The sequence below is a fragment of the Lepidochelys kempii genome, chromosome 8 (genome assembly GCF_965140265.1).
Source record: "Lepidochelys kempii isolate rLepKem1 chromosome 8, rLepKem1.hap2, whole genome shotgun sequence".
Taxonomy (NCBI): domain Eukaryota; kingdom Metazoa; phylum Chordata; order Testudines; family Cheloniidae; genus Lepidochelys; species Lepidochelys kempii.
In genome coordinates this window covers 99,930,170-99,956,528 of record NC_133263.1, presented here as the reverse complement: position 1 = coordinate 99,956,528, position 26,359 = coordinate 99,930,170, and the positions used below count along the sequence as shown (strand labels likewise).

The 26,359-nt window shown below is 40.7% G+C and overlaps 1 protein-coding gene across 1 annotated transcript in view; it reads right to left on the bottom strand.

Moving 5' to 3' along the window:
- Positions 1-26,359, bottom strand: part of AGBL4 (AGBL carboxypeptidase 4) — a 1,390,068-nt gene that overhangs the window by 627,820 nt on the left and 735,889 nt on the right. The window contains exon 6 of the mRNA XM_073357770.1: positions 3,062-3,101. Coding sequence (XP_073213871.1) covers positions 3,062-3,101 — 40 coding nt within the window. The remainder of the gene's footprint in view (positions 1-3,061; positions 3,102-26,359) is intronic.

Sequence of the window (26,359 nt, the reverse complement as noted above, 5' to 3'; positions counted from 1 at the left end):
TGTGCCGTTTACAAAGGCCACCATGGTTTCTGAAATGGTACTGAATTCACTATGTCCTGCCGTATACTTGCAGTTAGACCATGCCAGACTCATTGCTGCCAGCCATTGTCAAGCTATAGGGGATTTTCCTATTGTAGACAAGACTAGTTGAATGACATCCACTGTACAGGAGGCTGCCTGCCTTTACACAGGATGGAAAACTTAAAGAATTTCCAGAGAAATGGCAGTTGAAAACAAACTGTTCGGCCCCTAATTCAGAGCATCCAAAGTACTCAGTCATAAGCTGTATCATGTGTCACAGAGTCCCTGGGCGATGCTCTGGAACTGCTCCCCATGAAGCCAGTCAGGACTCTGGGGCAGTCGCCTTCCTGTGAGCAGCCTGTCTTCAGGACACAAAGCTCACACAGCTTCCACCTTCCTGGGTCTGACCTCGGAGCATTCAGCATCCTCTGCCCCTCCGTGCGCTTCCCACAGAGAGTCCGCTCAGGCGGGACTCCTGGGGAAGCCAGAAGGTCCTGCCCCCCAACTTCGCCTCAGCCAGCCAATAAAACAGAGGTTTATTAGACGACAGGAACATGGTCTAACACAGAGCTTGTAGGTGCAGAGAACAGGACCCCTCAGCTGGGTCCATTTTGGGGGGCAGTGAGCCAGACAACCACATCTGCCCTTCACTCCATGTCTCCAGCCAGCCCCAAACTGAAACTCCCTCCAGCCCCTCCTCCTCTGGGCTTTGTCCCTTTCCGGGCCAGTAGGGTACCTGATTCCTTTGTTCTCCAACCCTTTAGCTCTCACCTTGCATGGGGGAAGGGCCCAGGCCATCAGTTGCCAGGAAACAGGGTGTCAGCCATTCTCTGTGTCCAGACCCCTGCACACACCTGTCCTCTAGGGCTCTGCAATGATCATACACCCTTATCCCACCACCTAGATACTTAAGAACTTCACAGGAGAAACTGAGGCACTCCCACACTATTCAGGGGAATCATTAAAAACAGTCCCACTTCGTCACATCATGTCTCTGTAAAAAGAGTCCATTGCTAACAAATCATAAAGACAGTCCTCCAAAATGAAAATATAAAAAAGTAACCATATCTAAAGATAAATAATTTCCAAGGCTAAAATTTTGAAATCTGTGTGACCCGAAGTTAGACTCCTAAATCCATATTTAGGTTGGGATTTTTCAAAGGACCCTAAAAAGAGCTGAATGCCTAACTCCCTTAAACTCTTTAGAAAATCCAAATTTTAGGCTCCAGAATAAGTTTGGCCTGAGGATGCTCAGCCATTTTGAAAATGAGGCCAAACTTATCTAGCAGCCAAACTCTAAGCTACATGAATCTTGGCCCAATATTTTTAAATACTTTATAAAATCAATTATTATGATCTCCGGCTATCAACACACAAAAATACAAAAAATGCACATCTTGAAAAATGTCTGGCAAGGAAGTCTTTTTTTTGGAACACAGCATGTCCACCTACATAATCAGTGGAAACTGTCTTAGTATGTACCTATGCTGATCCTTCTAACTAATTGCTATGTTGCTGTGCAAAACTGAAAGGTCTGCAGTGCTAGATACTTATTGTAATCACAACTATGTACAAACTCAACTTAATCAACTCTTTTATTGCTCCAGTGAACATTACATCAGTCATCACAGTAAAGAAGGGATCATAAATACAATTTAAACAAATGTCACACATTTAAATGATTTCCCCCCCGCCAATCCTCCTTTTCTTCTATAAAAAAGCTCCGGACTTTAGTAACTTTATCCACGATCTGAGTGTTTATTCTGATCACGACCTTCAGGGATTTTTTTTTCTTTTTTTTTTCTTTAGAAACAGGGGACATTGAAGATACAAAATATGGAAAAATGTGTCATATTTGCCCTTGAATTTGTAGTCAGAATGGTGACAATTGCTCTTTCTCACTGTATTGTTGCTTTTATCAGCAAGTGCCCCAAGCATATATTAACATAATTGCAAACTGTATGAAAAATGAACATGCAAAAATGCGATGCAATTGCCAGTAGCCGCAAACATCTGTACCAACAAAGTGTTTCTTCTTCTCCTTTTTTTAATGATTACTATTTGAACAAGGTTAGTGAAGGAGAAGTCATGTCACAGATATCTCCATTTACAATGTTGGAACCATTATTGATGCAAAATTGTTATCCAAGCAAAATGTGTCGCATTCTGCCCTCTTTCCCATAACACCTGCTCACTTTGTTAACATATTCCCAGTTAAAGCTAGACAAAAAGATAAAGATGCATTTAGAGCTGAGGGACAGAAAAATACTGGTTACCAAAGCTAGTACCAACTCTGTGTGGTGCTTCTCTGTTGCTGGTGGACAGTAGACCTCTAGGAGAGCTAATGAAAAGAAATTGAGCCAGTCTTACTGAAGAAACCAAACAAGAGCTTAGATCAAAGAGAAATCTCATTCATCTGGCCTGCATTTCAATCCCAACCACAAAAACACTATGCCAAAAATATTAAAATACTTTCATGACTAGTGACCAGAAATTCAACCTACAACACATTTGGGGGATTTCCTTTACAGACAAAAACCAAAAGTCATTATTGAGAAGACTGTTTTGAAAGTGTTTTATTTTTACCTAGATATTTCCTAACTCATGTACTTTAAGGTTCTCCAGAATTAACCTGTATATTTTCCCACCAACAGTGCACGCTGAAAGCCACTGACTCTTTACACCTGTAAATGTATTTAGCACTGAAAAGAGTAAAACTTACATTTCTGTGATACATGAACATCCATTGTGAATTCTAGGGCATCTACCCTGCAGACATATCACTAACTGTAACCCCATGAGGCTTAAAGAAATATCAGCACTCAAATTCATAGAGTAAAGGTCTGAAGAGGCAGCTCTGTGAATGGATAACTACCCGGGGCTTTGCCAAGCACAATATAGCTGTCACTTGTTATTATGTGAAAGATTTTCCGGGGAACAGTGTTTTTCATTTTGCATGCCAGAGACAGGGGGGAAAAAGACATTTAGACAACCGTCTCTTTAAGAAAAGATAAAAGCCAAGCCTTGTAAGCTTACTCACCAGGGTTGGTTATAGTCAGGAGGTCAAGTTGCCGTTGTTGCTGAAAAGCAAATTAGAAAAGGAATTGTTAAAGGGGGACTAATTTCAGTGGGTCATCTTAGACATGCAAAGGAAGTGTTCTGACATTTACACTGGAATAAATTACAAGTTACACGGCTCAGAGCAACTATTTTGGACGGAAGCCATATGTACCTTCCGACTAAGGAAAGAAATCTAGTCAGTCCCTTCAGGGGGGGTTTATTTACATTTCTGAATTGGGCTTTTGGATAAAAGTGCAAATATGTGTGTCCATGCATACTTTTAACTAGCTGCTTCAAATCTAAGGGATCGTTGACTTCACAGAGAAGGAGCAAGGCACCAAGATGTGCTACTCTACGATTCTCTTCTTGACTAAGTCACTGCCTCACAGTTTGGACTCCGTTAAACAAATAGTTATATTCCCCTGGGAGGAGACTTTTCAAAGACACCTAAAGGGATATGAATGACCAATTTACATTCATTTTAATGGGATTTCGGCACTCATATCACCTTATCTGGTTTTGAATATTTGAGTCTCAGTTTCTATATTTGTAAAGTGGGCATGATTGAGCTTTAATGGTTTGAACACTGCTCTGGGAGCCTTGGATGAATGGTGAAATGAAAGTGTAAAATAAAATTGTTAGTAGTATAATAAACTAGTAACTGATGAAAGGAAATACTTTTTCACATAATGCACTATTAGCCCGTGGAATTCATTGCCTCAGTATTTCACTGAGTCCAAAAGCTTACTAGACATTTATATGGATAACAAGACTACCCTGAGTTAACAGTAAATATTAGAAAAAGAAACAAGGGTTTTGGAAGAGATATAAACTCTCATGATTTGAGGCATAAGCCAGCCTCTAACTAGTGAGGTTTAGGAAGAATCTATCCCTGGAGGCATATAAACCCATCACTGCTTACGGCACAGTTTCTCTGCCTGCCTCTGAAACAGGTGGTAGCAGCAGTGACAGGATACTAGCCTGGACAGACCACCAGTGTGATCCATTATGGAAATTCCTATGTTCCTATGATATTATCCTTTTCAGCTTCTGCACAGCCTAAATTTCTACTGCATCGGGCTTTCCACCTCCATGGTGGCTAGGCAAGTTTACACTTTCCTTCTCACAAGTGGATTTTATTATTGTCTATTTTTTCCTTGCACTTTCTAACAGTTGTCATTCCTCTAAAACTCTCTATGGCCAACATTTGTGTGTCTAGCTGGCTTCACAGTATACACTGTCTAGTTTAATTTCTCTCTCCTAATCTGCTCAATAACGTCTGTGTTACTTTCATTTATTGTCAGGCCTATTGATCCTTTTCTAATCTAATTCACATCATTACACTCTCTCTATTCTTCTGGTGACAGCTGAAAGTCCTTGAGGAGGAAACTATGTGTCAGTGATCCCTACAGTGGATATTCTTCTCCAGAAAGTCTTACTGATTAAAGACCTTCCCCTTCAGAGTGCCCAAAATTGCAGGCAAAACACTACTGACTGAAGTCAATGAGCACAATTCATCATTGCTGTTCGCCTGTGCAACTTTACTGAACTTCCTTGAGCCGTATGCCCATTTATATCAGTGGACAACTGGATGCATTGGATACTTTGTCTGCACAAGACTCTGGATTCGAGTCCACAGGTGGCATGGGTGTCAGGAAGTAGCATCAGAGCTGTAATCTTCTGTAGCATTCTCTTTATGTTGTGTGTTTATGGCCTACTTATGTGGTTTAACTCTTTTGAATAGTGTAAAAGCTTTTGATGGATACAGTTTCACTTGTATTCCTAGTACTGACAACTCTGAATATACATTCCCATGTATGGCACAAGGAATATGACTTATTTTGGTCACTTCATTATAAACACCAAGGTTCAGATTGTGCTTCGTCCTTAAACTGATGTGCCAGGATAGTGGTGGGAGTCGGGAAGGAACCTTTCCCTGACTTATGTGACCTCCCTAAGTCCCAGGCATAGTTGTACACTGCTCTCCAGGGACTACAGTGTCTGCATTCCCCATATCTTTTGTGGGCATAAAGGAAGCATCATAGTAAAGCTACTATATCTGAAGGTGTGTAGCAATGGGTTCACTCCTCCCATGGAAGGCTGTGTCTAAATGGCACAATCGGTTCCTAAGTGTATATGAAGAAAATACTCTGATTGTGAGTTATATTAGATATACATTATGGGCCTAAAGCTGTATTTCTATGAAGCTACGATTTGCCAATAGCAAATTGTTTTAGCAGCCAAATGGCCAACAGCATAGCTTATTCTTGTTTAATGTAATTTGAACTCAAAATGTACAATAAATAGCCAAGTTAGAAAAGGAATGGTCAGCCATATACAAAAATGACTGGAAAAGGGCAAATGTAGTGCCCACCTATAAAGAGGGAAATAAGGACAACCCAGGGAATTAAAGACCAGTCAGCTTAACTTCTGTACCCGGACAGATAATGGAGCAAATAATTAAGCAATCAATTTGCAAACATCTAGAAGATAATAAGGTGATAAGTAACAGTCAACATGGATTTGTCATAAACAAATCGTGTCAGACTAACCTGATAGCTTTCTTTGACAGGGTAACAAGCCTTGTGGATGGGGGGAAGTGGTAGATGTGGTATATCTTGATTTTAGTAAAGCTTTTGATACTGTCCTGTATGAACTTCTCATAAATAAACTAGGGAAATGCAACCTAGATGGAGCTACTACAAGGTGAGTGCAAAACTGGTTGGAAAATCATTCCCAGAGAGTAGTTATCAGTGGTTCACAGTCATGCTGGAAGGGCATAATGAATGGGGTCCCACAGGGATCGGTTCTGGGTCCGGTTCTGTTCAATATCTTCATCAATGATTTAGATAATGGCATAGAGAGTGCACTTATAAAGTTTTGTGGATGATACCAAGCTGGGAGGGGTTGCACGTGCACTGGAGGAGAGGATTAATATTCAAAATGATCTGGACAAATTGGAGAAATGATCTGAAGTAAATAGGATGAAATTTGATAAGGACAAATGGAAAGTAATCCACTTAGGAAGGAACAATCAGTTGCACACATACAAAATGGGAAATGACTGCCTAGGAAGGAGTACTATGGAAAGGGATCTGGGGGTCATAGTGGACCACAAGCTAAACATGAGTCAACAGTGTAACACTGTTGCAAAAAAAGCGAACATCTTTCTGGGATGTATTAGCAGGAGTGTTGTAAGCAAGACACAAGAAGTAATTCTTCCGCTCTACTCCGCTCTGATTAGGCCTCAACTGGAGTATTGTTTCCAGTTCTGGGTGTCACATTTCAGGAAGGATGTAGACAAATTGGAGGGAGTCCAGAGAAGAGCAACAAACATTATTAAAGGTGTAGAAAACATGACCTATGAGGGAAGATTGAAAAAATTGGGTTTGTTTAGTCTGAAAAGAGAAGACTGAGTGGGGACATGATAACAGTTTTCAAGTATGTAAAAGGTTGTTACAAGGAGGAGGAAGAAAAATTTGTTTTTCTTAACCTCTGAGGATAGGACAAGAAGCAATGGGCTTAAATTGCAGCAAGGGCGTTTTAGGTTGGACATTAGGAAAAACTTCCTAACTGCCAGGGTGGTTAAGCACTGGAATAAATTGCCTAGGGAGGTTGTGGAATCTTCATCATTGGAGATTTTTAAGAGCAGGTTGGACAAACACCTCTCAGGAATGGTCTAGATAATTAGTCCTGCCACGAGTGCAGGGGACTGGACTCTCAAGGTCCCTTCCAGTTCTATGATTCTGTGACCATCTGTAAAAACAGCCATATTGGAAAAAAGTTGGCAATAGAAGAAGGTCAGGTTATACAAAGTATAATGAAGGCAAACTGCAGAGCACGTAAGTGTTTGTATAGCATCTAGTACAATTTGGGCCTTGCTTCTTATTTGAGCCCCTTGGCAACACAGGCAAATAATAAAATACACAAAAGAATAACAATTTGTTATTGCAAGAAAACAGTATCTTATGAGGTAGGTTCAATAAAGTGGAAAATAATCACAGGCCAGATCCTCATTTGTTATCCTCCATCTGAACATTGGCTGAGGACTGGTCCAGAATGCAACAAAATTAAGCCCTGATCTTGCAAACATTTGTGCATGTGCTTACTTTTAAGCATGAGTAGTCCCACTGACTTCCAGTGAACCAGTGGGATAATGCACTGACATTTCACTTCTAGCAACTAACTGCTCCAAAAGATTTGAGATTCAGCAGCCAGGCTCTTGGCTAAGGACTACATGCCGCAGCACTACATAGGCTGCCTGTGCTGGTATAAGATGACAGGTTTCAGAGTAACAGCCGTGTTAGTCTGTATTCGCAAAAAGAAAAGGAGGACTTGTGGCACCTTAGAGACTAACCAATTTATTCGAGCATGAGCTTTCGTGAGCTACAGCTCACTTCATCGGATGAAGCAGCCGATGAAGTGAGCTGTAGCTCACGAAAGCTTATGCTCAAATAAATTGGTTAGTCTCTAAGGTGCCACAAGTCCTCCTTTTCTTTGTGCTGGTATAGGGACTCTGAATGGGCTCCCTCTGCCCTCTCCTCTCAGGGCCTCTAGCTGGGATACCTAGAATTTGCTCTAAAGTGTAAGTTTTCATATATATCTCGTCTTCATATATATCTCCAAGGAAAGGAGACAAAATGTGTTCCTAAACTGTGCTTGTAGAACATACAGAAAATCATCCCCTGCAGCTGTAAGCGTGGCCCCAAACTTTTGCTGCATTTCCAGATTTCAGAGGCCAGGCCCTCTGCAACTCCACCCTCCCATGGTCCAGCTTGATGTTATCAAACTAGTAACCCAAAAGAAAAAGTTAATATTTTTAATGTTTAATATTTTAAATTCATTATTTAATATATAAGTAATTCTAAAAGCAACTGAATTAACAAGGGATTTTCCAAATTTCTCAAACAATAATTCAATAATCACAACAGAATCATTGCAGCTGTGGGGCCAGACTCACTCCCCTCTAGCGCTGGGATGTGCAAATGCACCACCCAGGGCCCAGGTACTGGAGGAATTCCCTTCCCCACACCCCTGCTGCCAGTAGTTCCACTCATGGAGGGCATCTGTTAGAGTCTTTATCAGCCTGATAAGAGTTCCTCAGAGGTGGTACTGAGTCAGCACATCCTTCACTGCTCTAATCTTGCCCATCCTGAAAGAACACAAACCGCTATTTTGACCATGCTGGTTCCCCACAGGCCCCAGGGCCAAGGGGAGATTGTGGCCAATTTGAACCACAGCAGCTTCCCATATTGTGGATTTTTCTACCTTTGGTGCTGTTCAGAGGCACAGACCCTGCAGGGCATCTGGCCCTGAATTCTATCAATTAATCACATTAACTTGCATAACATTAACATAAATCATTAATAAATGCAATAAACATTGATAAAGAGTAATACATCATATTTAAACACATGGAAGGCAAATCGTTAATAAATTAAGCATTAATTCATTTAATGAACGTTAATCTATGAGGCATCAAGAATAAATTCTACTTCAGAGAATGAGTTGAAAAGACCTGGTTTGTGAGCCAGTCTAATCCCTTGAAAAGTACAGAATGGTCCCTGCTTCACAGACATTTATGACTATATCTAGCCATTTGGATATATCCAGCTATAGAGCTTCCATTACTAAACTTGGAAGACCATTACTAAGCTTAGAAGACCATTACACTTCTTGGTAATGTAGAGTCTATATCTTCCACCAGGTGGTTTCCTAACATTTCTTCTAGTAGCTCACTTTGAGAAATTTCTTTTCTTCCTTCACACTGATGCCATTTTACATGTTTGCGGTTTCATTTAATTTGCTCCCAAATTAAATTGGGAAATTTCAAAGAAATAATTTTTGTGTAAATTCACAAATTACTTTAAATTTAGATTATCTGCAAGTTGTTCGCAAATTGTCCAACCTCCTATACAAAGATGTGAAACGTACTGTGCAAGCTTTGACTCTCTTATCTTCAAATTAGAAAAAAGAAGCCAGATGCAAAGATGTCCCATGGGACAAACTGTATTGCTTCTTTAGCAATTGAGAATTTTCTTTATATATAGAAATGAACCTAACTGTACCCAATTCCAAATGGATCTAGATTTCATTGGCCAGAACCTTAGTGGCTCCAAGCTTACACTTAGCACAGCTGAAGAGAGTGAATAAGAAAGGTAATTCAAAGCCACCTTTTCACTCCTGCCATCCTGGGCCAGCCATGAGCCAAAAGGCCCCCATGACTCTTCCCCCTTCTAGCTCAGAACACCATCTTCCTGTCCCTGACATCCAACGTGACCACTAAGCAGGAGATGCTGGTGACATAGAGGCAAATACACTAGCTCTGCACCATCTGAGATTCCCTAGCTTTGTTTGTGATGCTTACTGGCCTGCAGGAGACATCTCTGGGTGGAGCAGGGGTCTAGAATGAAGCCACTCCTCTGATCGCCATCTAACGCTCAGAGTCCAGGGCTAAGGGCAGCACAAGCTTTAAAAACAGTACAGTAGGTGGCACTGCTGAGTTTGAGTTCCCTACTGACCCCTGTTGCCTGCCTGAGCATTCTGAAGACACAATGCCTCCCTCCAGCAAGGCTCAGGCACAACAACCACTCGCTCCCATCCCCATACTCCACTGGCTCTCAAAGCAACAATTAAGGGAGTTTCATCTACCAAACTATATTTCACCTTGCTCAGGCTCTCCTACTGACCTCTTCCATCTGATTTTTATTTGACCTGAATGGGAGTCTCTCTTGATTATCTTCAATTTACTATACATTTGAGAAAGTGCAAACTGAAATCAAGTGCATTCTTTCATTATTTCAGAGGCTTTGCAGAACCATGCGGCTATTTTTGTACCATCCTTGAACTTTTTGCAAAGAAAGGGCTTGATTTGACCAACAGAGTGCGTGCTCAACTTGGCACATGTGAATCGTCCCATTTAAACTGCCAGCATGTCTATTCACCTGCATGAAGTTGAGCATGTGCTTAAGTGTTTGCAGGATTGGGGCCTAAAATTTCAATATTCTTTTCTTAGTCTAATGAGTGGCCAAGTTAGTGCGTTTGTAAATTGTTGCAGGGTAGTATCTCATAAAGCCAAAAGTTTTAACCAGTCAAAAAGACCAAAATTCAGGATAGACAGTCCAAGCAGAACAAGAGGTACTGTTCAGATGGCACACAAGATACTCATAGAAACCATCACAAACCTCATCATCTTCTGCTCAGTGTGCAACATGCACTTCTTCAAGCTGCCTTCTCTAACATCTACACATAAAACAAAACCCTACATAACTAAAACACTCCACTACACACCTAATTCTTGCACAGGGGAGAGGATAAGCAAGAGCGAGCAAAACACACATGGCAAATGATAATCGTGTCGCTAAATGCAGGGCACTCAGCTATTAAGGGTGGTATAAGAACCTACAAAGAACAGAATGGACAGACTGAGTTATATTTAATACAAGTCTCAGAGCAGCATCTCTGTTACATTTGTATACCGTACTTTGTAAAGCCAACTTTTAGATGCTACAAAACTGTTACATGTACCGAGAAGGTGGAAAGATAAAGATATTAGGTATGTTATATATTTAATTGATATGACACTGAAGGAAGACCAGTATCGATGGTCATGGAGCCTTCTCCTGAGCTACTTTTGTTCCCCCAGAAACAGGGATACAAAATCGTACACTGTCAACTAGAAGAAGAGTTGAGGTAGCAGTGTTTGTATATTGATGCCACCAAACATAGAACCCAGCACTGTACTAAGAGGGTGGAAATGTCATAAATACAACTGGTCAGAAAATGAAAACAAAAAAACCCCAAACACCCCTCCCCCAAAAGCCAAACAACAGTGGAACGTGACATTTTGAAGTTGTTTCCATTTCACATGGTGCGAAGCGGACCCACTTGGAGGATTTTTAGATTTTTTAGTGAAATTTGTTTCATCAAAATGCGTATTGAAATTGTTATTGACATTTTCTTGTTTACCAGGGAACTCTTTTCTGTGAACCACAACAACAAACTTATGACCACTTTTATAATATTTTGATAATGTTTTAAATTTAAATATTAAAAAAGAAATTAAACAAATTGTTAAAAAATAATTTTAAAGACAATTTTTTATTAAAAATACTTTTATTCAAAAAAATGCCACCCAGCTCTAGTTATGAAGTTTACCTATAAGAACTGCTGGGAGCTTGTAGGGTAACTTGCAAAAGCTGTTGGACAGTCCAGCTGAAAGAGGGTTCAGGGAACATCAATGTTTTGAAGAGGTCGTAAATAAAGGAGAGCCATGCCCAAAGATGAAGACTACCAGGAAAAAACATAACACTGACTATTTCCATCTTATTGCAATAAAGTTCTGTCTAGTTTCACAAGTGAGGTTTTCTTGCTTGTATATTCCTTCTCTTCAAAGTGCAGAATTTGGAGTTAAAGAGTGATCAAAAAGTGTACTAATTCAAATCCTTTTAAACTGGATAAACTGACCATTTTAGGGTGTGTTTTTCTTTTTTTAAAAATCACATTATGATTCCATTCCGAAACCACAGGCTTTTGTTCATACAATGAAGTAAGAGCTCACACTTTCTGCTTCCTTTATTATTAGCTGCTAATATTTCATTGTATCATGATAAAATGAACCAGTCATCTTGTTGACACTTGGCTGGGATCTTAGTAAATTGCATCTGCTGTAGCCTACTACCTGGAATCAATTATTGATAATATAGGTGTGTGGGAACATTTATAAAGTGGTTTGGATATGTTATCACTCATATTAAGAGCTATAATGAGCATCTGAAACCATTTTAACAGTGACTTCTGTAGATATTTGATCTTTGCAATACTTGGTAATTCAATTCTGGTTTAGAATCAAAACCAAGCCCAAATGATAAAAGACAGTACTGAGCCATTAAACTACTTTAGTAATCTTTCCATTTCAATTTAATATCTGGCACCTGAGTATTTTTTTCACTAAAGTGTTGGTGTTAGATTCACTTTTCTTATTTTCTAGAACCTTTGCCAAACAATTAACTGGAACAATTTTTTCCTGGAAAGTATTTGCCTCAAGAACACAGGAATTAGGCATCTATATATTTATTAACAGGCTCCTCCTTCCTTCTTGGGATCCTGCCATGTTCCAAATCTATAAAAAAAATGGAAATTTTATTGCAAACTGAAGATAAATGGAAAGAGCCTCTACGTTTTCTGCAGACATCTCAATGGCATTTAGCCATATCAGGGGTCCTAAAGGGACTAATAATAAATGCAGATGAGAAAAGCAAAATTGTGGTGTGCTGCCAACATTGTTATTAAGGCCCCCTACAAGATCTGTGCTAATGCACAGCTTTCTGCCGTGACTGATTGAAAAGCTGATTTAAAGAGCTGCACAAAAAAAAGCCATTTGCAGGGCACACAAGAACTTTTATTGGTCCTACAAAACTTAAGAACCAGGCTACATGTTCTCAAGTGCCATCTCCCAGCACCTTTTCTATTAACTATTTACATATATATAGACAGAGCACCCTCAATAACATGGGGCATCTGAGTTTTCATTGACAAACTAGCAATAAAAACAACAGTTATAACACAGATCTCTCTAAGCACGAGAGAGAACCATACAGCAGGCAAAGAAATGTGAACAAGTTCTCAATATCTGTGGCTATGGTCCTGCACCTTACAACATGCAGGCTGGGTGCTGTGCCAAGCAGAGCCATGGCAGACCATCCATATACATCCTGATCAGATGCAGCAGCGGGGTTTGTAGTACTAAGGGACTAAATGACATATTAATCAACTTCATAGAGTACCTCAACAATGGAAAGCGCACGAGCGAGTGCAGAGAAAAAATACAAAGGGAACTGGGACCTGATCCAATTGCCACTTTTTGAAGGAAAGAGGAGACTTTCCATTCACTGTAATGGGAGCTACAGCAGGCCCTTAGAGAGGTTTATACTCACAGAAGTTAGCAAGAGAAAATGTTCCATATGTCGTATCATCCAGCCTTTCTCCTGCCAATGTAGGAGTGTTCCTTACAGCGCATTTTCTAGTGTTATGTTCAGTGTCATTTTAAATTTATGGGGGGAGGGATAGCTCAGTGGTTTGAGCATTGGCCTGCTAAACCCAGGGTTGTGAGTTCAATCCTTGAGGGAGCCATTTAGGGATCTGGGGCAAAAATTGGGGATTGGTCCTGCTTTGAGCAAGGGGGTTGGACTAGATGACCTCCTGAGGTCCCTTCCAACTCTGATATTCTATGATTCTATGAAATATCTCAAGTGACGGGGCTTCTAAACTCCCCCTAAGAGATCAAGCATCTCAGAGAGGTGATGAAGAAAAAGCAGAAAGCCTACAAGGAGTGGAAGATGGAAGGGATCAGCAAGGAAAGCTACCTTATCGAGGTCAGAACATGTAGGGATAAAGTGAGAAAGGCCAAAAGCCATGTAGAGTTGGACCTTGCAAAGGGAATTAAAACCAATAGTAAAAGGTTTTATAGCCATATAAATAAGAAGAAAACAAAGAAAGAAGAAGTGGAACCGCTAAACACTGAGGATGGAGTGGAGGTCAAGGATAATCTAGGCATGGCCCAATATCTAAACAAATACTTTGCCTCAGTCTTTAATGAGGCTAATGAGGAGCTTAGGGACAATGGTAGGATGACAGATGGGAATGAGGATATGGAGGTAGATTTTACCACATCTGAGGTAGAAGCCAAACTCGAACAGTTTAATGGGACTAAATCGGGGGGCCCAGATAATCTTCATCCGAGAATATTAAAGGAACTGGCACATGAAATTGCAAGCCCATTAGCAAGAATTTTTAATGAATCTGTAAACTCAGGGGTTGTACCGTAAGACTGGAGAATTGATAACATAGTTCCTATTTTTAAGAAAGGAAAAAAATGTGATCCGGGTAACTACAGGCCTGTTAGTTTGACATCTGTAGTATGCAAGGTCTTGGAAAAAATTTTGAAGGAGAAAGTAGTTAAGGACATTGAGGTCAATGGTGATTGTGACAAAATACAACATGATTTTACAAAGGTATATTGTGCCAAACCAACCTGATCTCCTTCTTTGCGAAAGTAAGATTTTTTAGACAAAGGAAATGCAGTGGATCTAATTTACCTCGATTAAGTAAGGCATTTGATATGGTTCCACCTGGGGAATTATTAGCTAAATTGGAAAAGATAGGGATCACTATGAAAATTGAAAGGTGGATAAGGAACTGGTTAAAGGGGAGACTACAATGGGTCATACTGAAAGGTGAACTGTCAGGCCAGAAGGAGGTTACTAGTGGAGTTCCTCAGGGATTGGTTTTGGGACCAATCTTATTTAATCTTTTTATTAGTGACCTTGGCACAAAAAGTGGGAGTGTGCTAATAAAGTTTGCGGATGATACAAAGCTGGGAGGTATTGCCAATTTAGAGAAGGAGAGGGATACCCTACAGGAGGATCTGGATGACCTTGTAATCTGGAGTAATAGTAATAGGGTGAAATTTAATAGTGAAAAGAGCAAGGTCATGCATTTAGGGATTAATAACAAGAATTTTTGTTCTAAGCTGAGGATGCATCACTTGGAAGTAACAGAGGAGGAGAAGTACCTCAGAGTATTGATTGATCACAGGATGGCTATGAGTCGCCAATGTGATATGGCCGTGAAAAAAGCTAATGCGGTCTTGGGATGCATCAGACGAGGTATTTCTAGTAGAGATAAGGAGGCGTTAGTACCGTTATACAAGGCACTCGTGAGACCTCATCTGGAATACTGTGTGCAGTTCTGGTCTCCCATGTTCCAACTGGAACAGGTACAGAGAAGGGCTACTAGGATGATCCGAGGAATGGAAAACCTGTCTTATGAAAGGAGACTCAAAGAGCTTGGCTTGTTTAGCCTAACCAAAAGAAGGCTTAGGGGAGATATGATTGCTCTCTATAAATGTATCAGAGGGATAAATACCATGAAGGGAGAGGAATTATTTAAGCTCAGTACCAATGTGGACACAAGAACAAATGGATATAAACTGGCCATCAGGAAGTTTAGACTTGAAATTAGACAAAGGTTTCTAACCATCAGAGGAGTGAAGTTGTGGAACAGCCTTCCAAGGGGAGCAGTGGGGCAAAAGACATATCTGGCTTCAAGACTAAGCTTGATAAGTTTATGGAGGGGATGGTATGATGGGATAGCCTAATTTTGGCAATTAATTGCTCTTTGAGTATTAGCAGTAAATATGCCCAATGGCCTGTGATGGGTTGTTAGATGGGGTGGGATCTGAGTTACTACAGAGAGTTCTTTCCTGGGTGTCTGGCCAGTGAGTCTTGCCCACATGCTCAGGGTTTAGCTGATCACCATATTTGGGGTCAGGAAGGAATTTTCCTCCAGGGCAGATTGGCAGAGGCCCTGGGATTTTTCGCCTTCCTCTGCAGCGTGGGGCACGGGTCACTTGCTGGAGGATTCTCTGCATCTTGAAGTCTTTAAACCATGATTTGAGGACTTCAGTAGCTCAGACATAGGTCAGGGGTTTGTTACAGGAGTGGGTGGGTGAGATTCTGTGGCCTGTGTTGTGCAAGAGGTCAGACTAGACTATCATAATGGTCCCTTCTGACCTTAAAGTCTATGATTCTATGATTCCACAGCTTAATACATCTCACTGTCAGGAAGATTTTCCTGGTGTTCAATTAACATTTTCCCCTACTTTTCGTTCAGCTCATTACTCCCAGTTCTAGCCCTGTGTACCACCCAAAATACAGTTAGCTTTTAGCTAAATAAGCCTTCCCTCTCATTGGTGTTTACATCCTTCAAAAGTGCACAACTATTAATATGCATCCCCAATCTCCAGTCATCTCTCAGCCAGTCTATAAATATATAGATTTTTTAATCTTTCATTGGAGGCCAATCTGTCCCCGCCCCTGATTTTTTGTTGCTCTGTCTTGAACTCCTGCCCATATATCAGATAAGAAATGGTTTAAATGTGTTACTAACGAGCATTAACATTCACTATACTTGTTTGCTTTAAAAGTGCTCACACCCAGGCAAGTCCTTAAAGATTCACTGATGCCTCTTGAAGAATTAATCAGAAGTGTTCTCTTACCATAATTCTGTTTATATACATTATAAATATGTTCCACGGGTCACTTCGCCAACATGTATTATTAATTACCATTTGTACTATAATCATGCCCAGAAACAGAGTAATTTACTAGATGAGGCAGACAGGCAGGGATTCCTTAGTCCTAGTCCCAGCTCTGCCACTGATTTGTATAGCCTTGGGCAAGTCACCTAATTTTTTCTATGCTCAATTTCTCCATCAGATCACAATTGTATAACCCCACTGACATGTTGTGAAGATTTCTTCATATTAGATGAAACATTCTATATAACAGTGGTTCTCAAAGCCAGTCTGCCACTTGTTCAGGGAAAGCTCCTGGCAGGCTGGATCGGTTTGTTTACCTGCCGCGTCCGCAGGTTCAGCCGATCGCAGCTCCCACTGGCCACGGTTCGCCGCTCCAGGCCAATGGAGGCTGCGGGAAGTGGTGCGGGCCAAGGGACGTGCTGGCCACACTTCCTGCATCCCCCATTGGCCTGGAGCGGCGAACCGCGGCCAATGGGAGCCATGATCGGCCAAACCTGCAGACGCGGCAGGTAAACAACCGGTCCGGCCCGCCACGGGCTTTCCCTGAACAAGCGGCGGACTGGCTTTGAGAACCATTGCTATATAAGGTAGGTGCCTACTATTAAGCAAGCATGTATGTCAATAAAAACTTGTTTCCTAAAAGTTCACCTACTCCTGCAGGATATTCCACACCAAAGTCATAACGGGGGTATGCAAACCTGCTTACTTCACTGAACCCAAGCTGGCAGACTCAACTCACTAGGGTTCACAATTCCATATGGTCTATCTGGTACATACCAGCATGAAAATCTGGAACAAACCTACGCAAAACTGTCTAAACCTGCCATCCATCCAGAATGCTCTTACATAGGTGGGCACTTGACAGCAGCCTACCTGGTGCCCCACGAAAGATTGATGAATAAGTACTGGACCATCCAGAAGTAGGCTACAGATCTAAAAGGAGTAGGGGGGTGGGCTACGTAGGCCCCCAACAGGTCAACACTTATGTACACACTTAAATTAAGCATGAGTAGTCCCACTGAAGTCAGTGGAGTTTCTCATGTGTTTATAATAAAGCAACTGCTTGAACTTTTGTGATGGGAGCCTTGGTCTTCTTAGATTTTCTTAAAAAAATTTAAGAGTTTTGTTTTGGTAACCAAACCATGCAAGTTTTCACGGTTTGGGGGTTTATTATGTGAATTACATAGCCATGGTCATAATCCTTTGTTTATAACATCAGTTACTCTAATGTCTATAGAGATTATTGTAATGTCACAAACAGAGGATTTTGTCTTCAAGTGAGAAATAAGCAGCAGGAGCTAATAAATGCTCTCTCTGAATTTTATTTATTTTGAAGAAACAGGAAACAGGAAAAAAACAATAAAAACCACAAAAAGTGCTATTAACAAAGAGAAAAGAATCTATACACGATGGGGATCATTTCTTGGTTATTTCAAAGCCGTTCCTTAATTGGGAGTCTGTCCAACAGTAACTATTACTAAATAAAAGGAAAAGCATTGAGACAGGAAAAAGTATAGATTAGCAAAAGTAATTATGAATACTGAGAGTCCACCATTTGTCGGGGGAGGTCGTCAATGCTATTCAATGAATGTTTAATTAGAAACAAGCATATCTACTTATAAGAGTAATAGGATATTGACCAGCCAGCAGTTGTTTTTATAAGTCGTTATAGATAAAAAGAAAAAGAAAAAGAAAAGGGCTTTTTCTTTTCTTTTTTAATATATACAATTTTAAAACTCAAGAAGCAAATATGTACGGGTTAAGACAGTGTTTTGTACTTCCTCTAGGCACAGAACTCACAGCAGGAAAGCAATGGTGGCTCAGATTGGACAGAACTACCTGATTACTAGATGTTTTTTCCATGCTTGTCATTTCAGCTGCGATCTTTATTTGTCATGCCTCTGGCTGTTCAATACACAACACATGGGCCTCTTTCACCTCCACTTAGGTCCTAAATTATTAATTGTACTTTCTATAGCTACAGTTTCTTGTTCCAAAGAGATATAAGTTTGTAAATCCTGTCTGATATATTTAGTGCCTTCAGATAATGTGTCCAGATCCAGCTTTTGGTTTGGGATCCAATCAGAAAACCTGAAAAAGGCCAATTTCAGCTTCTGGGGTAGCCCCTTCTTCCCTCCCCTGACCACTGTGATCTTTTGGCAGGAGAACCCACAGGGAACCTCTCCCAGACTCTTCTCCTACCACCACATATAAGGACACAGGGCTGCCAGATCTGGGTCATGCTCCCCATCTTCAGTCTAACTGAGGTTTGCCAGTGGGTGGTAAATAAGCCAACCACTACACAGGTCTGAAGCAGTAGAGAATAGCCCAGCCTTTTCCCTGCTGCTCACATCATTCTCTGCTGTGACAACTCCAGGAAGCTACCGCACACTTGCAGTGAGTTGTTATTGTGAGGTTTCTAGCAGTGCTGGTCGAAATGTTAAACTTGACAAAAAATTCCACAAAAAATATTCTTTCTTTATTTTTTAAATGACATTTTTCATGAAAGGTGTGTCTTTCAAAATTTCCTGATCCCCCTTCTCCCCATTTTTGTTTAAAAATCAGAAAAGGACCACCAACAATATCAATAAAAATAATTTATTTAGACAACGTTAATGGAAAATACTATTTTATGACCAGCTCCAATTTCCACCATTTTGGATCAGTTTCTGGATGCAATTTCTTATCAGGACCACTGAAAATCAAAGCCCTGAATTATAATTTTGATAACATTCAGTTCTTGACACACCTGGGTCCAACCAATGAAACAGACCTAGCCAGGTAATGGTTAGAACACACACCTGAACTCTTAAGAAACACAGCTCCTGTTTTTACATATGAAACAGTATAGCAATAAAAATAATAGAATGAAAAATACTGATAAAATATACAGCAATATTCAAGAGTAAAAATGTGGACAAAAAACAGGGCTGGATGCTGTAGCTCCACCCACAATTCAAACCTCTGCCCATAAACCCTGAGTAGTTGGATATTTCTGCTAGATTGTTCAGCTGAGAAAAGTTAGCAACGTAAATGTTGTAAACTGGTGATGATGAATGATCTAAATAGCCTATTATATCTCTAATGTCTATTTTTCTTCCATAATTCATTATAATTGTCATCATTAGGATCCAGAATCAACACTGAGATTAATGGGGCAGTTCATACTACCCATATTTATAAATCCAGTGTGTTTAACGATTCAGAAAGATAACACTTAATGTGTTCTTTTTCAGCAGGTTATCCTTGTAACAGTAAAGACTGGAATTTTTGTCTTTTTGTTTTTAAATGAAAGCTTAAATTCTGCAGAAACCAAAGCATCACCATATAAACGTTTGTAAGACAAACCAGAGATGTCCCAACCCATGTAAATATCAACCAAACAAGCCCCAAGACACCTGTGTTAAGCATGTAGCATTACGTATATTTCAGATGGGGAAACTTACCTTTCTAATGTGCAAGTCAGCGCTGAGACTGGGAATAGAACTCTGATCTCCAGCCTCCCAATCAGACACTCTAAAAGCACCTGACCAAACCATACCTTCTGTATTTTCCCTAAATTCTCAAGGCCTTTCACTCCAGTCAGATTACCTGAAGAAGGGAAACATTCCTCCATACCAAACTTCTTCGAAGTACTACTCATTGTATTCATATACAAGTTTCCTATCTACTCAAATTATTGGATAGTGAATCAATAGACTGGACGGCAATTGCGCCCAACAGACTGTTGAAAGAAAGAAAAGAAAGAAAATATTCCTTTCTTGGCAGCAAGGGGGCAGCCAATTCAATCTCTCCGAGCCCTGCTGTAAAAGGTAACAATGCATCCAGTTAATTGGGATACCTCTAGGGGGAGACTGTTATTCAGTGTTCCCACATTTTAAATTGGGAAAATAATTTATCTAAGAATCTTTCCCTCTATAATTTTGTCACTATATTTATTCACTGTGTGTAAAGCTCCTGATTTACTGTATATAAGCCAAGACAATGTGATCAAAATAATAGTGAAAAGTTAAATTAGAATCCGGTATGCCTGGGCAAATATACAAACGTATCTTCCACTACTATGCTTTCATCTAATTTCAAGCTTCATGTTTTGTTCTGCTTTCCTTTTACAGTTCATGGAAGTAGGTTAGTCTTCCTGCTACTCAAGGAAAGTGAATTTTTGAAAACCAAGGCTGCTGTTTGTTAAATTCATTTTAGAAATAATTTTGAATGGTTCCAAATGTCACCCTTGCAAAAAGCTACATACTTAATTACCATGAGTACAAGCGTGGTCTGAGAAATCATATGAAAATATCGAGTCTGGGTTATCCCAGATGTAAAAGAGATGAACAACCAATCTTATTTCTCTTAATAGCACCTAATTCCTTTGATTTAAATTATTTTGAAGCAATTAATTGGTAATTTTCTATTTCCTAAACCCAAATTATTAATTTTAAAAGTCACTGTATTAGAGCTTTACAGAATCATAGCAACATTTGGTATCTGCTCCTGCTCCCATTGAAATCAATGCAAAACTCCCAATGACATTAGTAGTGCAGGATCAGATATTTAGGCCTTGTCTACATGACCATTTAGTTTTCGGCAAGCTGGCCCATGAATCTACCACACACTACCCTGCAATGGACTAACTGTCCATGTGGGCCCCGCCAGCACACATTAACTTTTGCTTAATTCCCTTTGATCTAGTAATCTTTGAAATGGGACTAGATCAAAGAACATTAACAAATTGTTAATGCGTTTCAACAGGGTCCACATGGACAGTTATTCTGGACAGGCTAGTGTGGGGTAGATTCAAACACCAGTTTGCTGCAAAATAATTACACAAGTTGTATAGACAAACCCTTACTGCTTACTACTTATTGATTGATCAGTTAATCTTAACAACTCCCTGCGAGGTTGTTCTGTGTTTGTGCGACACCTAGCACATTGGGGGTTCTGGTTCATGGATGGGGATTCTACGCATGACTTCAATAGAGATGATAAATGAAAATACTGTAACAATATGAGACAGGCAATGTTATCCTCATGTTACAGATGCAGGAACAGACACAGATGCTAAGCGACTTGCCTGTAGCCACCCAGAAAGTCCACAGCAGAGCCAGGATTACAACTCAGGAGCTGCTGGTTCTCTGTTTAATCCAACAGTCAGTGCTGTTGCTCGTAATAAAAAGCTCTCTGAAAATCTAAGGAAACACTGACAGTGATGTTACCTGCTGCCTTGTTAGCAAAAAATATCGGCAGCATGTTTTGTTCCAGCAGTTAAAGATGAATGTTTAGGATGAACACTCGTCTGGCTGCTTAGGAGGAGAAAAATACAATTATTAGTTTGTAAATAAAGATACAACCTCTCATCGGTCAGGCCGTAGAATATCTTCTCTCTCCAGAATGGACCCATAATATGCAACAGCCTTTGGAATTGTATTTCAATAACTATATAAATGTCAAAAGGACAAGACATTTTTTAGAGTGCTGTCAATAACAGAATCAGCTCTCTTCCCCCCCGCCCAGCAAGCTCAACATTGGTATTGTTGCCGTACATTCAGGCTGGCTCAGTGGTTTTTAAATATGCCAATCTCTCATCTCCAATATCATGCTAACAGCAAAATAACTCTTCATATAGCTTGAGAAACAATTCTGAACCAAAGTCAATCCTCTGACGTGCACAGAGGGCTCGCACTGAATGCGCCGCTAGCATAACATATGACTATCCAAGGGAAAAACGTGGCCATATTCATTAGGCAATAGCCCAGTTTCTGAAGCCGCTCTATGTGCACCACTTCCTGTATGAACAGGGCCCTTGTCCTTCTTCACGGATCTTTGGCTAGATCACAGGCTCCTGCACAAACTCTTCTGTCTCAGAGATATTTCAAATGGAAAAAGTTTGTGGGGTGGGCTTTATTTGTTTTGTTTTGTGGGGACATGGGGGTGGAGAGAGGGAAAATGGCAGCTGGTCTTCAAGTTTAAAACTCTACAATACTATTGCTATGATTATTTATAGTGCAGTTGCCCCTAGCCCGCCTGTAACTGGGGCTCAGTCCTTTAAGGCAGGGTCCCTCTGAGGACTACTTCTCCCATAATTCCCTTGTGTTAAACAGCCAGAGCCCAGTAGCAGGCTAGTTGGTGGTGCCTGCTCTCACAGAAGCCAGCACGCTCCACTGCATCATGAAAATCTTTTAGGCGACCAACTGGGAAAAGCTAATCTCCAACTCAGCTAGTATCTCAGGGTGAAGTAAGTTTCATAAAGTATAGCCGACTCATCTAATGTCAAAAAACTAATTTCATTCCCACATCACACGAACAGACCAAGACATGTCAATGATTAATTTTTATTCCTACAACAAGGAAGAAGAGAGTTTCCGACTCAGAACATTACAGATTTACACAACAGCCACAGTCAGTGGACAAGGCAGTACAGACAGCTTCATGAAACAACTCTGCTGGCTCCCTTTCCAGTGCATATTTCCCCTGCAGGTATAATCCCTCAACCTGGAAGGAGAAAGATCCTAGACAGAGGATAATGCCATCTAGAAATATCTTTTAGAGGGAAACTATGTTGGATATTCCCCTTCAGTGCATCCTACTGCTCTTTCAGAGCAATCCTCCTGACCGGGGCTGAGTTTCCTCAATTCCTATAGGCTGCAAAAGACTTGAAGATGGACGGCATCTCACAAAATCAGACCTCACCAGGCCAAAAGCACAGATCTAATTGTGTTTGTGGGACAAATCTCTACTCAGGCTAGTAGTAAATAGGTATACATCCACCTATCGCTAGTAATAGGCTTTCATGTTTTCAGACCAGCCATATATGTGGATATCTTAAAATTAGGCTGCATTTACTCAAGAAATAGTGTCATACTTTGAAAATTCACCTTTAAAAAAACAGTTCTAAATTAAACCTTTTCCATTGCTGATTTTATGTTCTTTTTTTACTTGGAGAAAACCATGTGGTCTTCAAATCCTCATTGACTATTAGCATTAATAAATTTATTCTCAGGATACCAGCAGCACCAACGGTTACAGATAGATATTGTGAAAGCATTTTGTTTCCCCAACGAGTGCACATTTTGTGCTTAGTAAAACAGCTCTGGTGTGTCAAGAGTGACTCATGAAGAAATATCAGTCCATCATTTCAAACCAATTTCACAGTTGCAGGAAAGGTGAACAAAGTTTCTATATGTGAATAGGCGAGGAAAATTTATCCTCATTCTGTTCATGAATTCCATTGTGTCAGACAGCTATAGTTGGGGATTTTTTTAAAAGGCCAACACAAATGTAAATGTTTCAATTTATAGAGGTAAAATTAAGTGTCAGACTCCTTTCTGTTCCCACTGAGTTTAAATTGTTCTTTTGGGCACTGAAGAAAGAGACGAATTTTCCTTATGAAATGTGGTTCCAATACAGTCCTGCAGGTTAAGAATTGAGGGTGCTGGCATGACGGGTCAATGCACTAATATAGCAGACCTTTTCATCTGAGAGTCACACGCTTCTCTGAGGCGGAGAAACGTACCTTAATATCTATGTATCTATGTAGTTTGTGCTTCACAGGTTACGGAATAGGTGAGAGTACTCTAAAAAGCAAGTCTCTGCATGCATCCAATATGTATATGTGTTCAGTTAAAAATATCATGAAATGAGAATGGGAACCATTTTGCATTCTAAAATAAATGGATGGTTATGGTGTGGACAATGCACTTGGGCTGGGATTTCCAATAGAACTTAAGGGAGTTGGATGTCCAAATCCCATTGAATTTCAGTCTGGGAGACCAGACAACAGTCTAGACACATTTCCACTGGTGATTTATTGTTGAAGGCTCTGTGAAAGAGGGACTGGTTTCAGAGGGGGGCTTGAATGAAATGGAGAAGGCAGTCTGGCACACAAGGAGGTGGAGGGAGTTTTGTGCATATGGGGAATCGCAGAAGACAGCATGAAGCACAGAATTGGAGCCAGATACAAAAGGTGTGATTAGGAGGGCAGCTTTGCAGGAGCCTACGTAGAAATGAGATAAAGTTGTAGGGAACTTTTCTTTTGTAATTCATAAAGAGATGAGAAGGAAGAACCATGAACTTCCATCCTATGCCCTGGCCTATACAACGAACTATACTCAAATAATGGTAACGTTCTGTTTTAAGCCAGACAAAGCCCATTTTTGTTGGTCCTGGCTTTTTCAGTCAGGGTGTTTGGAATTGGGGAGAGTCTCTAATTTTCTGTATCGGGGAATGTTGCACTGTTGCCATTGTGTTAACTCTGAATTATGCATGAGTTTTTAAATATGGAATTGTTCCCCTGCTTACGATGACAGGCACATTCACATCATATAAAATTGAGATGTGGGGAAATCTAAACAAAGCCAGTAAGTTGTGAACTGAGCCTAAAACATCTGCTGTGGTGCTTAGGAATTGCAGCACATATGGTAAATAGGAGCATCCAATATTTGAAGGCATGCTACCTATGTAGAGACTCCATAAAATGTCAGAATTACCAGTTTTTTGGATGTTTCAGTCTCAGCTCTGAATTTCCTTATTTTAATACATTAAGTTATTTTAGGGATGATCTTCCACTTTTTTTGATTGCTTGTTTATTTTAGGGTATACTGAAAAAGAAGAGAAAGACAGGTGCCACTGACACCCTATGGAGGTCAATAGTACTTAAAACCTGATGAAACAACAAGGAGTCCTTGTGGCACCTTAGAGACTAACACATTTATTTGTCATAAGCTTTCATGGGCTAGAACCCACTTCATCAGATGCATGAAGTGGAAAATACAGGAACAGGTATAAATACATGAAAAGATGTGAGTTGCCTTACCAAGTGTGAGGTCAGTCTAACGAGACAATTTAATTGACAGCAGGATACCAAGGGAGGAAAAATAACTTTTGAAGTGGTAATGAGAGTGGCCCATTTCAGACAGTTGACAAGAAGGTGTGAGTAACAGTAGGGGGGAATTAGTATTGGGGAAATTAGGTTTAGGTTTTGTAATGACCCAACCACTCCCACTCTTTATTCAGGCCTAATCTGATGGTGTCCAGTTTGCAAATTAATTCCAGTTCTGCAGTTTCACATTGGAGTCTGTTTTTGAAGTTTTTTTTGTTGAAGAATTGCCACTTTTAGATCTGTTATTGAGTGACCAGGGAGATTGAAGTGTTCTCCTACTGGTTTTTGAATGTTATGATTCCTGATGTCAGATTTGTGTCCATTTATTCTTTTGCGTAGAGCAGTGATCGGCAACCTTTGGCACGCGGCCTGCCAGGGTAGGCCCCCTAGTGGGCCAGGCCGGTTTGTTTACCTGTCACTTCTGCAGGTTTGGCCGATCGTGGCTCCCACTGGCCGTGGTTTACTGTCCCATGCTAATGTGGGCTGCGGGAAGCGGCAGCCAGCACATCCCTCGGGCCATGTCAAGATGGGTGGATCTTAATAGATTGATGGAGATGCTTCTCTTAAACCTCTTTTGTACAGATACTGGTCTCATGAGGTCAGGTTCTCGTGTGAGTTTAGCCAGTGCTTCCTGGTTTTGGCTGATAAGAAACACCATATTTTCATAATTGCTCATAAACATGCACCCTAGCAGATGATGTAGATGTTACACATAAAAGACAAAATTCTGGGAAGCATACTTAAGACATGGAGAAGCACAGACACTCACAAGTAAATTTGATCAGAGTTGTGAACAGTACTGGTGTCAGAAACCGTGATGGGGATGGTCAGGAATAGTGATTGGAGCTGTTGCAGTTGGGCCTGTCAGTCAGAGCCATGGCAGGAGCCCAGAGCAGAATTGGAACGATGCCGGAGTAAGAGCAAGGTTGGAGCAGTACTAGGAACAGGGATGGAGCAAGAGCAAGGGGGGGGGGCAGGCTAAGGCTGGTGGAGTCTGTTATCATTCTCAGGCAGGGGAGAATTACAAGCCATGAAGTGACATTGAGCAGACTGACCTTCTGTTTCTCCTGTGATGCTTATATACCTGCCTTTAGTCAGCAGACTGGCTCCTGGCTTGTGGATTGGCTTGATCAGGAATGATTCATCAATGCATGTGGCTTAATCAGACTCTAATTCAGGGATGACTCATCACCTTACATTACATTCCCTTCCTCCCCCTCCCCCAGACCTCCAGCCACTTCCACAGCATCTTTGGACTCAGCTTGTTGGGATGTGACAGATGGGATTCTTGAAGGAGGTCGGGT